The sequence below is a fragment of the Ursus arctos genome, unplaced genomic scaffold (genome assembly GCF_023065955.2).
Source record: "Ursus arctos isolate Adak ecotype North America unplaced genomic scaffold, UrsArc2.0 scaffold_27, whole genome shotgun sequence".
Taxonomy (NCBI): domain Eukaryota; kingdom Metazoa; phylum Chordata; class Mammalia; order Carnivora; family Ursidae; genus Ursus; species Ursus arctos.
Window position 1 is genome coordinate 6,520,474 of NW_026622952.1, and position 13,716 is coordinate 6,534,189.

Genomic DNA, 13,716 nt, shown 5'->3' on the forward strand with positions numbered 1-13,716 from the left:
CAAACAAGAATACTCTATCCAGCAGGGCTTTCATTAGCATTGAAGGAGAGATAAAGTTTTCCAAATATTAAAGAAGTCATCACACTAAACCAGACTTAAAAGAAATGTCAAAGGGACTTATTTAAGTAGATAAGAAAAAGTCGTATCTACAAGTAAGAAAATTATGAAAGTGATAAAGAAAGGGGGAGTAATCAGAAGGGGGAATGAAACATGAGACACTATGGACTGTGAGAAACAAACTGAGGGCCTCAGAGGGGAGGGAGGTGGGGGAAAGGGATAGACCGGTGATGGGTAGTAAGGAGGGCACGTATTGCATGGTGCACTGGGTGTTATACGCAACTAATGAATCTTCGAACTTTATATCGGAAACCGGGGATGTACTGTATGGTGACTAACATAATAAAAAAACATTAAAAAAATATTGATAAAAATAAAATAAAATTAAATTAAATTAAAAAAAGAAAATTATGAAAGTAAAATCTTATTGGCAAAGTAAAGTGAATGTAGTGGATTAAGCATTTATAAGTTAGTATGAAGGTGAAAAGACAAAAGCAGCAAAATCAACTATATCTACAATAATTGGTTAAGGAAAAATAAAAGATGAAAATATGAAATCAAATTAGAACATGGAGGGGGAATAAAAATGTAGTGCTTTTAGAATATATTCAAAATAAAGAGATCATCAACTTTAAAAAGACGGCTATAGGGGCCCCTGGGTGGCTCAGTTGGTTAAGCGGCTGCCTTTGGCTCAGGTCATGATCCCAGGGTCTTGGAATTTACCCTGTACTGGGCTCTCTGCTCAACAGGGAGCCTACTTCTCCCTCTCCCTCTGCCTGCTGCTCCACCTTTTTGTGCTCTCTCTCTCTCTCTCCCTGTCAAATAAAGAAAAATTTTTAAAAAATAAATAAAAAATAAAAAGATGGCTATATACATAGGTTGTTTTATGAACCTCATGGTAATGACAAACCAAAAACCTATAATAGATACACAATAAAATAAGGACAAAAGAATCCATGCATAACAGAAAAAAGTCATCGAATCACACAGGTAGGAGAGCAATAGAAGAAGGGACAAAAAGAACTAAAAAATCAACCAGAAAATAATTAACAAAATGGCAGTAAGTACACACCTACCAATAATAACCTTAAATGTAAGTGGGCTAAATGCTTCAATCAAAAGGCACAGGATAAGGGACTAGATTAAAAAAACAAGACCCATATATGCTGCCCATAAAAGATTCATTTGAGGCCTAAAGATAGATATAAACTAAAAGTGAAAGGATGGAAGAAGATATTCCATGCAGAAGAATGAAACTGGATCATTTTCTTACACCATACACAAAAACAGACTCAAAATGGATGAAACAGCTAAATGTGAGACAGGAAGTCATCAAAATCCTAGAGTAGAACACAGGCAGCAACTTCTTAGACCTCAGCCTCAGCAACTTCTCACTAGACACATCTCCAAAGGCAAGAGAAATAAAAGCAAAGATGAATTACTGGGATTTCATCAAGATAAAAATCTTTTGCACAGCAAAGGAAACAATCAACAAAACTAAAAGGCAATCTATGGAATGGGAGAAGATATTTGCAAATGTCTTATCAGATAAGGGGCTAGTATCCAAAATCGATAAAGAACTTGTCAAACTCAACACCCAAAAAACAAATAATCCAGTCAAGAAATGGGCAGAAGACATGAACAGACATTTCTCCAAAGAAGACATACAAGTGGACAACAAACACATGAAACAATGCTCACATCACTTGGCATCAGGGAAATACAAATCAAAACCACAGAGATACCACCTCACACCAGTCAGAATGGCTAAAATGAACAACTCAGGAAACAACAGATGTTGACGAGGATCCAGAGAATGGGAACCCTCTTACACTGTTCTTGGGAATGCAAACTAGTGCAGTCATTCCAGAAAACGGTATGGAGGTTCCTCAAAAAGTTAAAGACAGAGCTACCGTATGACCTAGCAATTGCATCCAAAGTATGCAAACATACTGATTCAAAGGGACACATACACCCCAATGTTTATAGCAGCAGTGTCCACAATAGCCAAACTATGGCAAGAGCCCAGAGGTCCATCAACAGATGAATGGATAAAGAAGATGTGGTATATATATACAATGGAATACTACTCAGCCATCAAAAAAATGAAATCTTGCCATTTGCAGTGACATGGATGGAACTAGAGGGTATTATGCTAAGTGAAATAAGTCAGTAAGAGAAAGACAAATACCATATGATTTCACTCATATGTGGAATTTAAGAGACAAAAAAGATGAACATAGGGAAAGAGTCTCTTAACTCTGGAAACAAACTGAGGGTTGCTGAGGGAAGGTGTGGGGGGGAAGGGGTAATCGGGTGATGGGCATTAAGGAAAGCACTTGATGTAATGAGCACTGGGTGTTATATGCAACTGATGAATCATTAAATTCTACCCCAATAACTAATTTAAAAAAATTCCCCTGAATCAAAAGATGTGCTGAGCTTTAGATACAGAAAGAATAAAATTTGACTATAGCTGAAAAAAAATACTGGCCTTTAAATAACTTCCAGGAATACAGACACAAAAGTAGGAATTTAGTTTCTTAAATTTACACTGAATACACACTAGTCTTTAGAAAGTTGTAAGTATATAACAAAATAAGGATTAGAATAAAAATGTATCATAAAAAAGTAGATGATCAGTTGATGCAAGGAAAAGGCCATTTATGGTTCAAAGGAAATTGTAACATTAAGAAAAGATGAGGATGTTCTGAAGGAAAGAATATTTGCTACAGTTATACAATACATTAATATAATCTTCTTTTACATAAATTAAGTAAGGACAATAATTGCCCTGAAAATAGTAATAAAACATACACAAACTCACCTTTTCACTTACAAAAATGTTATAGTCCACTGGGTTTTGCTCTATGCCTTGGTTATTTTCAGTAAGATCTTCAAATTCACCATTTCCATTCCTTAATTTATAAAGAAGATGCTGAAATTCAACTGCAGATTCCAGAGGCTCAATTCCATAAGAAACATTTTCAAATTGCAGTATTCCTCTGTAATATTAAGAATAAAACTGTAAGTGCTTTTTTTTTTAAGATTTTATTTATTTATTTATTTATTTATTTATTTATTTATTTATTTGACAGAGAGAGAGAGAGAGAGAGGGAACACAAGCAGGGGGAGTGGGAGAGGGAGAAGCAGACTTCAGGGGGCCCAATGCGGGGCTCGATTCCAGGACTCTGAGATCACGATCTGAGCTGAAGGCAGATGCTTAAAGACTGAACCACGCAGGTGCCCCAAAAACTGTAAGTGCTTTTAATCAATTCTCTATTATAGAACTCTGACAGAATCCAAAAGGAGGAGGAGGAAGAGGAGGGTAAAGAACATTTTTGAGCTCAGTATTTTGACCCAAACTCTTTACATTATGGAGATAATTTTGAAGAGACAAAAATCTCCCACAATCCACAAAATTAACTTTCCATTCGATTCTCTCTATAGATATAAAGGCAGCAGAAACTACATAATCATTTGCAAGGTGTATAAATATACAGCGTTACAGTGATTAAGGAATTCCCTGTTCTCCAAGTCAGTGGCTTAATGAAAGCAATAGTAAACAGAAATCTAAATGAATTTCTCTCTGGTTGGCACTGCTTTTGAAAAATGATCACATTGCTTATATAACAGAAGTATATGTAATAAGTAAAATTTGATTTATAAAAATAAAATTTAGCAGTAATTATGAAAAGGCATTTATTAATCTTCTTTATGCACACAGTCTGAATAAGAAAAGCAAGATTTTAAAAAATAGACAACTTTTATAACTATTCTTCTCTGACTACAGGTTACAGTTTAAGTAGCTACTTCCCAAAAACCAAATTTTAGGGTTCTATGTAACAATCACTGAGGAACACTTATTTGTTAAAATAAGGTTCCTATACTAACTATAAAAATGAGGAAGAAGAATTTCCTGACAGAATGGAAAACTCTAAGCACTAAGGAAGAAACCTTACAATTGTTAGCATATAAGACAGTGATATTATTAGAAAAATGTGAGTACTATATTAGTAATTATTTGCTTATATAGAATTTGCCTCCTCTCCCTGAAGGTGATTTTCCTTAAGAAAAAGTATGCCTTGTTTATCTTTATTTATCTTTATATCTTCAAACACTAGGCCAGTAGGTGACACATGGTAGGTACAAAACATATCCATTTGCTGAAAAAATAAGCTATCCTAAACAGCTCTTCCAACTTTCTGTAGTCATTTACATTCAGTTGTCATTTCTGTAGCTTAAAAAAAAAACAAGATATAGAACAAGGAGACTAGGAAATATAAACCTTGAAAGAGGTTAGAAATGTCTCTGGTCAGCAAGGAATGTGAGGAGATACAAGAGAAGAAACATGTTCAGAGGAGGATATCATTGCATTATCTTCACATGGGAATCCTCTTAAGCCCTATATTAAGCCCCAAACTTAATATAAACATAACAAATTCACTGCAGCCAATATCATTAACCACAATGTTCACATATCAATGACAAAAAATAACCTCAATCCAGAGCATGTGCTGAGTGTGACAACAGAGTTCGGATGTCCTTCAATATGCCCCTGGTAGTAGCACTGAGCCTAGGAAAGAAAAAAAGTGAAGTAGTTATTTAGGATTGACAAACTTTCTAATGATTTCTTATTTTTATACTTGCTAGAACTTTCTGAATATTTTCACAGGCTACATGGTTTATATATCAGTATGAATAAAGTGACATTCAGGAAAAGTTTCCCTATATATGTCACTTTCACTATATTAACTACTCTTCTGATCAATATTTGGGATTATTATTTTATACTCTGCTTCCAAAGTGTTACCCCATATTTTAGTTTAAATTGCTTCCTGATATATAAATTTAGGTCATGAATTAAAGACAAAGATTATGAATCTAGATTTCTTTAAAAATCTCATATTCTATTAAAAAATCTAAAATTTAAGGATTAAAGAACTAGAAAACAATACACCATATCAACACAAACCAAAAGGATGATTCTGAAACTATACTAATACAGGAAATGAAGATTTGAAGGCAAGAAGCATTACTAAGTGATAAAGAGGGATATTTCATAATGAAAAGAATTTCCACTGATCAGGAAGATATAAATATTCCAAATTTGTATTCACTTACTAGATAGCTTCAAAACATATAAGCTCAAAATTTTAAAAAATAGCAAAAAGAGAAATGCAATAATCATAGTAAAAGATACATTTCTGTCAGCAACTGATAAATCAAGCATTCAGAATCCACAGAAGATCTGAACAGCATGTTAGCAACCTAATACAGGTAGAATAAAAATTGTAGAATGTACTTTCTTTTTAAAGAATATGGAACATTTACAAAAATGAAACCATATTCTGGGCCATGAAGCAAGACAAGAAATTTTAAAGAACTGAAATCAAAGTTTGGTCTCTGATCACAGTACTATCAAGCTAGAAATATAGCAGACATCATCACAGGGAGAAGATTATGTAATTTCCAAGATTCAGTAGTGCTATAAATTTTGGTGGAAACCAATGTAAGATTTCTAATTAACACACTGTTTTATAATGGAACTAAGGGGAAGAAGAAGGTGCAAGAAAAGGAAACTTATAGTCCTATGCAATAAAAGTGAAGCAACATGGTGTCCAAATTCAATCTTTCAACAAATTTTTGTCATGCTAACTATATGCCAGGCATTTTTCTAGGCACTGGGGATACATGAGTGAATTAAAAAGACTAAAATAAAATCCCTGCCTTCATGAAGATTATTTTGCACTGGGGAAACAGAAAATAAATAGATAAAATATATGGCACATCATATATTGATAACCACCATAAAGAAAACAAAACAGATAAAGTAAGAGAGTACTAAGGGTAAGAGAGCAATTTAAAACAGGAGTTAGTCAGGGACTAATAGGGTAATTTTAAGCAAAGACCCTAAGGAAAGGGAATCTTGGGAGTCTTGGGAAAAAGCAAGCATCTGGATCAAAGAAAACAGAAAGTGCAAAGATCCTGGAAGGAGAACATGTCTGGTATGTTGAAGAATAGCAAGGAGACCAATATAGCTGGAACAGAATGAGCAAGACAGACAGTAACAGGAAATGAGGTTCAGTCAGGTAAAGAGGACCAGATTGTATAAAGGCTGTAGGATATTGATATGACTTTGGCTTTCACTTTGTAAACAACAGGAGGTCTGGAACCATGGAGGGTTCTGAGCACAGAAACAACACAATGTGTCTAGGCTTTAATAAGATTGATCTGGTTGGTCACATTGAAAACTAAAGGGATGGGCAAGGTATAGAAACAAGGAGATTACTCAGGAAGTTATAGCAATAATCTAAGCATTTACTTGGAAAAGAATGTTACCAGGATGGAGACAGAGGAAGAGGGTGGATCTGGCTATCTAATTTAAAGGGTAGTGTCAATAAGATTTATTAATGGATGGGATGGGGGTTAAAAAAAAAGAAAGGGTTTAAAATGTATGATTTTGTGTTCAATATTTGTTTGCTTTTATTAGTATTTAATTTATATTCATTTATTCAACAAAATTGAAATTAATTAATTAACTAAATGGTGCCTGTGTTCTATAGAGCGGAAGCCATTAGTCCATCCAGTTCCTCTTTAATTTACCAAGACTTCAGGAAAGGCTAATAATGAGGGAAATGAGGCCATAAATGGATCCTTAAATATAGCCCCTATGAATACAGTGTTCTGTATTAGGAAAACATTTATTCACTGTAAAAAAGATTTTAAAAATCTATAAAATACAGAACTTAAATCTTACCTGAATATCTGAAGGATGAGAATTCACAGATCCTTGATTATACAAATAAACCATAAAATTATGTGCTAAAAAAAAACTGAATATAAAAATGAAAGAGTATTAAAAGTTACTCTTTTTGAAACACATAAAGCAGTGCTCAACAAACTAACACCCTCAGGCCAAATCTGTCCTACTCTGTCTTTGTAAATAAAGTTTTATTGGAACACAGCCACACCCATTAATTTATGTATGGTCCATGGCTGTTTTCAAGCATAACAGCAGAGTTGAGTCATTTTAACAGAGATAGTATGGCTCTCAAAGCCTGAAATATTTGCTATCTGGGCCTGGACCTTTATAGCAAGTCTGCAAATCCAACAAAGGTAGTATTTTCTTTTGAGATATATATATATATATATAATTTATATTCAAAGATATACACACTCAAAATAATTTTCCTATTTTACCGAACTCCTTTATTTTTTTATTTTAATGTACTCCTTTAAAATAAGAAGGGACTACAAGATGAGAAAAAAGGCATTTTAAATTTACAAAGATATGAACTAGATGTAGGATTATGAGAGTTTTCCATTCTTTCATTCTTTCTAAATTTCACTACCATGCATATATATTACCTTTACAATAAAGTAGAAGAGTATTGTGTAAAAGTCCGTAGTTATCTGAATGTAGAAACTTGTACTGAAACTACAAGTCCAAGTTCAACCTTCTCTGGTATCATTGCCTGTACATATTACCCTATTTCCTCACCTCATGGTCACTCCTCAATCCAATGTAACATTAGTAGACCATCCAGACTAGCTAGTTAGGAATCCTCCACTAAAAGTGATCTCATATGGGTAACTAATGACCCTCTAGTTGTCAAATCCAAAAGGCAGCTTGAAGTCAAGTAAAACTACTCTGACACACACATACTGTTGACCATGCTTCCCTTCTTTAAGCCATCTACTCTTCAACTTCAACCATACCATTTCCACCTGGCTTCCCTAATATCTTTCTGTATACTTTAAGAGTCCCTTCATCTGGGTCTTTACTTCTTCCCTTAAGTGTTTCCATGGCCTTCAATTCTGGGTTGTTTTTCCTTCTGACCTTTGATATTCACTCCTACCTCTACAGATTCATCTTGTTCATTTCTGGTGCTTCATTTATACCTACATAAATACATGGCTTTGAAATCCACACTCACATTCTAAACTAAATCTAACTGCCAACTGGACATTTCTCTTGGGATATCCTACAAGCACTTCATATCTAACTTTTCAAAACTAAGCCCATATTTCCCCTGACTCAGATCTGTTCCCTTCTCCTTCACTGCCACACCGAATCTCTGCTACCACTATATTCAATGTTAGCTAATCTTTTTCCTGCCACCTCAGTATCTCAAAAAAAAAAAAAAAAGATCCTTACCTCTACAGTCATAGTTCTGCTTTTCATTATTTCTCATATAAGTTATTTGCAATAACTTCCTAATTATCACTGTGCAATCATAATCATTACACAAGTAATTTCCCAAAACAATACACACATGCTCTACCCATCTCCTAAACTCCAGTCCATATAATTCTTACCACTGTTTATAGTCCTGATAAGATGTTCAAATGCACTGTGAGTTCTCTCACTTTCCCTCTTATACACTTGAAAAGATCTTTGAGTTGTCATTTACCATATTCTCCTTCCCTTCTGTCTAAAGGAGTAGGTTAACTCTTCTTTTACTCAATGCTATTCTTTGGCATTTTATACAATAATCACTTGTTTATACATCTCTAAGAAACTTCCCTTCAGCCAGAAAACTTTGTTCCTTCTTTCTTAAAAAGCATTCATCTGCACCTGTTTCTTCTTTTTCTGCCATTTTTGAAACAAGTTATTTACAACTTACTACCTTAAGCTTCTCACAATCCTCCTCTCCCTAATACCATGTAGTCTAGTTCTATAACCAAAATTTAACTGAAATTTACTATTGAAACTCACAAATTAATTCTAAGCCAGCTTTTCTCTACATGAGAGAAATTTCATGGTTTCCTGGTTTCCATGAGAGAAACCCTACAGAAAGTTATTTCAGTTACTTTCTCAATTCCCTGAAGGAAGTACACAGCTAGTACTATTTTCCATAAACTCTCACAAGTGTACAGTGTCATTCCATATTAAATTCCTCATTCCAGGCCTGCCTCTCTGATCAAACCCTGATACACTCACAGACTTACTTCTTATTCCAACATTCTGCCCTAATTATGTAGGTCCTTCTGGTTCTGTCTATAGCATAAGATCATATAGGTTAATCTTCAGGAGAGGGGCCCTTATTTTTTTCTGTTCCCCCCTATTCACAAAAGACTACTGGAGGAGTTAGGACCAAAAATTTAATTAATTCACAGGAAAGCATCTGTTCATCTGAAACAACTAAAATGTTTAGTAACAACTACATTAATTAACACTCCACTTTTATTGTAAGTAAACAAATTCATATCAATAAAATGAAATACAAAACTAAATGAATTAAAAATTACCTTTGCTTAAGGTGTACAGTGTACGGCTCCTCATCTATTGCAATAATATAGGATATCTGTTCCTAGAGAATCCAGAACAACTGAGATGAAGATCCACGTAACAGCAGCAAAACAATAATTTTACATCAATCAATCCCTCCAAACAATCCCTAAAATGTCTTGATTAAAATGTCTTAACTATATTGTGATCTAAACTTTACAATAATATATCAAAAATTATAACATTTATTATATAATCCAGTCTTACTATTTCTACAAAAATAAGCCTAACCTAAGGATTTATATGGGATTAGAAATCTATGTATAACTATATATAACTGAATTTTAAGCTCTTCTGAAATTAGAGATCACATGCTATGCTATAATGTCTATGTAGGTGGCATCATTGGGATAATAAGGTATCCTATATCAGCGAAGCTTATTCTATCAGGCACAAAAGATATTTATTTTATCTGTTTTCTTAAAATGTATTGCCTGATTCTTGTATTTTTAAACAGAAGATTCTTGAACAAAATTTCGTATTGTTTTTGACTCCATCATTACTATTCTCAAGTTAAAACATGGATAACAAGTTGCAACATCACTAAGTTGATGAACCTGAGTGATGAGATTTTATTCAGCCAAGGAGAACATATAAAAAGCAAGAGTTAGAGCATCACTGAAAAGGAAACTTAAAGCATATAAAAACCAAAAAGACACAAATACGGGAACACAGAAAAAGATAAGCCTTCTAGGATCTGTGACTGCCAGCCCTGCCCACCCACAAAAACCCGACAAGGGGCAGCAGAGAGAGAGCCTGGTAGTTTGGGGTCCCTGCAAACCCAACAAACAGACTGGAGGTAGATATCTGGTCTGACTACAGGCCCTGTACACCAATGAAAACTTCTCAGGGGACAACACAGGGAGAGCACCCAGCAGTGTGCTGAGACTGCAGTTCTGGCAAACATCTGGTCTGACTCAGTTCAAGTCCAAGGCAGCCCCAGACTGGCCCCTTAACAACACAGGGACCAAACATTGCCCACAAAAGGCAAAGAGAACCACTGCAGACAGTTGGACCTGAGGCAAATACCTCTCAATCACAACATTAGGACACATACAACACAAATAGGTGACACCCTGAAGCACCAGCTTCTGGTAGACAGGGGACATTGCACATCAGGGCACTACAGCATCTCTTCTTCATAAAGCCACTACTTTCAAGAGCAGAAGTAGCCGACTTTCCTAACACATAGAAACAGACAAAAAGAGTTATTGGACAAAATGAGAAGACAGAAGAATATGTCCCAAATGAAAACAAACAAGCAAATAAATTCACAGCAAAAGAGCTAAATGAAATGAAGATAAGAAATATGCCTGAAAGAGAATTCAAAGTAATGCTCATAAAGATACTGGACTTAAGAAGATCTCCATAAGACCCTAAACAAAGAAACAGAAAATATAAAAAGAACCAATCTGGGATGAAGAACTCAATAATAGAAATTAAAAATACACTAGACGGAATAGACTAGAGGAAGGAGAAGAATAAACCAGCGAGCTGGAAGACAGAGTAATGGAAAGCAACCAAACTTAAGAGCAAAAAGTAAAAAAATAAAAAATGAGACTATGTTAAGAAATCTCAGCAACACCATCAATTATAATACCATTAGCATTATAGGAATCCCAGAAGGAGAAGAGAGAGAGAAAAGAGGACAGAAAACTTATTAAAAGAAAGAACAGATGAAAAAGTCACTAATATGGAGAAGGAAAGAGAAATCCAGATCCAGGAAGCACAGAGAGCCCCCCAAAAAATCAACCCAAAGGGGTCTACACCAAGACACATAATAATTAAAATGGCACAAAGAAGTGATAAAGAAAGAATTTTAAAAGCACTAAGAGAAAAGAAAACAGTTATATACAAGGGAAATCTCATAAGACTGTCAGCTGATTTATCAGCAGAAACTCTGTAGGCCAAAAGGGACTGGCATGATAAATTCAAAGTGCTAAAAGGAAAAAAAAAAAGTCTGTAGCCAAGAACACTCTATCCAGCAAGGATATCATTCAGAATAGGAGGAGAGATAAAAAGTTTCCCAGATGAACAAATGGAATTCATCACCACTAAATCAGCCATACAAGAAATGATAAAGGAAATACTTTGCCTGGAAAGGAAAGACCATAAGCAAGCGTAGGAAAAATAGGAAAGGAAAAAATTTCACAGGTACATATAAACATAATAAAAGTAGATCAATCACTTATAAAACTAGTAGAAAGGTTAAAGCACAAAAGCAGTAAAATCAGTCAGAAGATTCACAAAATTAAAAAAAATTTTCACAAAATAAAAGGATGTAATGTGCCATCATATACCTAAAATGTGGAGGGTGGAAGTAAAAAATCAGTGCTTTCACGTGTTCCAACTTAAGCGACCATCAACTTAATACAGAACTGTATAAACATAGGGTGTTATATATGAACCTAGTGGTGAAAACACATCAAAAACCTATAATAGATATGCAAAAAATAAAGAGAAAGAAATCTACGTATTTCACTAAAACAGCCATCAAACAAGACAGCAAGAGAAGACTAGAACAGAGAAGAACTACCAAAAAAAACCCTGTAAAACAAGTAACAAAATGGTATTAAGTACATACCTATAAAAAATTACTTTGAATGTAAATTAACTCCAGTTAAAAGACAAAGGGTAACAGAATGGATAAAAAGGCAAGATCTATCTATATACTGCCTACAAGACACTCATTTCACATGAAAAGACACATGCAGATTCAAAGTGAAGGGATGGAAAAATATTTATCATGCAAATGGAAGTGAAAAGAAACCAAGGATAGTAATACTTACACCAGACAAAATAGATTTTATAACAAAGACTGTAAAAAGAGACAAAGGACACTACATAATAATAAAGTGAACAGTCCAACAAGAAGATGTGACAACTATAAATATTTATGTACCAAACATGGGAGCACCCAAATACATAAAGAAATTATTAACAGACAGAAAGAAATCAATTAACAGACAGAAAGAAATCAATTATATACAGTAGTAGAGAATTTTAAAACTTGCATCAATTGATAGATCATCCAAACACAAAATCAACAAGGAAACAGTGGCTTTGAATGATACGTAGGACCGGATGGAACTAACAGATATATTCAGACTATTCTGTCCAAAAAAGAGAATAAAACACAATCTTTTCAAGTGCAATTGAAACATTCTCCAGAATGGATGTTAGGCCACAAAATAGGTCTCAACAAATTCAGAAAGATTGACACATATGCATCATTTCTCACCACAATGCTATGAAACTAGAAATCAACCACAAGAAAAAATCTGGAAAGAACACAAATACATGACGGTTAAATAACATATTACTAAGTAATGAATGGATCAACGAAGAAATCAAAGGGGAAATCAAAAAATATATGTAGACAAATGAAAATGAAAACGCAGCAAGCAGTCCAAAACCTTTGGGATGCAGCAAAACTGTTCAGAGGGAAGATTATTAGCAACACAGGCCTAACTCAAGAAGCAAGAAAAATCTCCAATTAACAACCTTACCTTACACCTAAAGTGGCTAGAAAAAGAACAATAAAGGAGCCCAAACCAATAGAAAGAAAAATAATAAAGAAAGGGGGGGTAAACAGAAGGGGGAATGAACCATGAGAGACGATGGACTCTGGGAAACAAACTGAGGGCTTCAGAGGGGAGGGGGTGGGGGAATGGGATAGGCTGGTGATGGGTATTAAGGAGGGCACGTATTGCATGGTGCACTGAGTTTTATATGCAAGTAATGAATCATCGAACTTTACATCAAAATTGAGGATGTACTGTATGGTGACTAACAATATAATAAAAATTATTATTAAAAAAAGAGATTAGAGCAGAAATAAATGAAATAGAAATTAAAAAAACAATAGAATAGATCAGTGATACCAGGAGCTGGTTCTTTAAAAACATAAACAAAATTGATAAAACCTTAGCCAGAATCATAAAAAGAGAGAGAGAGAAGACTCAAATAAACAAAATCAGAAATGAAAGAGGAGAAATAACAACCAACACCACAGAAATATAGAAAAATATTATGAAAAATTATACGCCAACAAATTGGACAATATAGAAGAAATGTATAAATTTTTAAAAACAATCAAATAAGTAATCAAAAAACTCCCAACGGACAAAAGTCCAGGACCAGATGGCTTCACAGGTGAATTCTACCAAAAATTTAAAGAAGAGTTAGTGCCTATTTTTCTCAAACTACTCCAAAAAGTAAAGAGGAAGAAAATGTTCCAAATTCACTCTGAGGCCATCATTACCCTAATAATAAAACCAGATAAAGACACTGCAAAAGAAGAAAACTACAGACCAATATCTCTGATGAACTTACATGTAAAAGTCCTCAACAATATAATAGCA

At 34.3% G+C, this 13,716-nt stretch overlaps 1 protein-coding gene across 1 annotated transcript in view; it reads right to left on the minus strand.

The window, feature by feature from the left end:
• Nucleotides 1-13,716, minus strand: part of ADAM32 (ADAM metallopeptidase domain 32) — a 168,340-nt gene that overhangs the window by 132,086 nt on the left and 22,538 nt on the right. Inside the window, exons 3-6 of the mRNA XM_057303370.1 lie at nucleotides 9,313-9,374; nucleotides 6,818-6,893; nucleotides 4,557-4,633; nucleotides 2,885-3,062 (exon numbers count right to left, since the gene is read on the minus strand). Coding sequence (XP_057159353.1) covers nucleotides 2,885-3,062; nucleotides 4,557-4,633; nucleotides 6,818-6,893; nucleotides 9,313-9,374 — 393 coding nt within the window. The remainder of the gene's footprint in view (nucleotides 1-2,884; nucleotides 3,063-4,556; nucleotides 4,634-6,817; nucleotides 6,894-9,312; nucleotides 9,375-13,716) is intronic.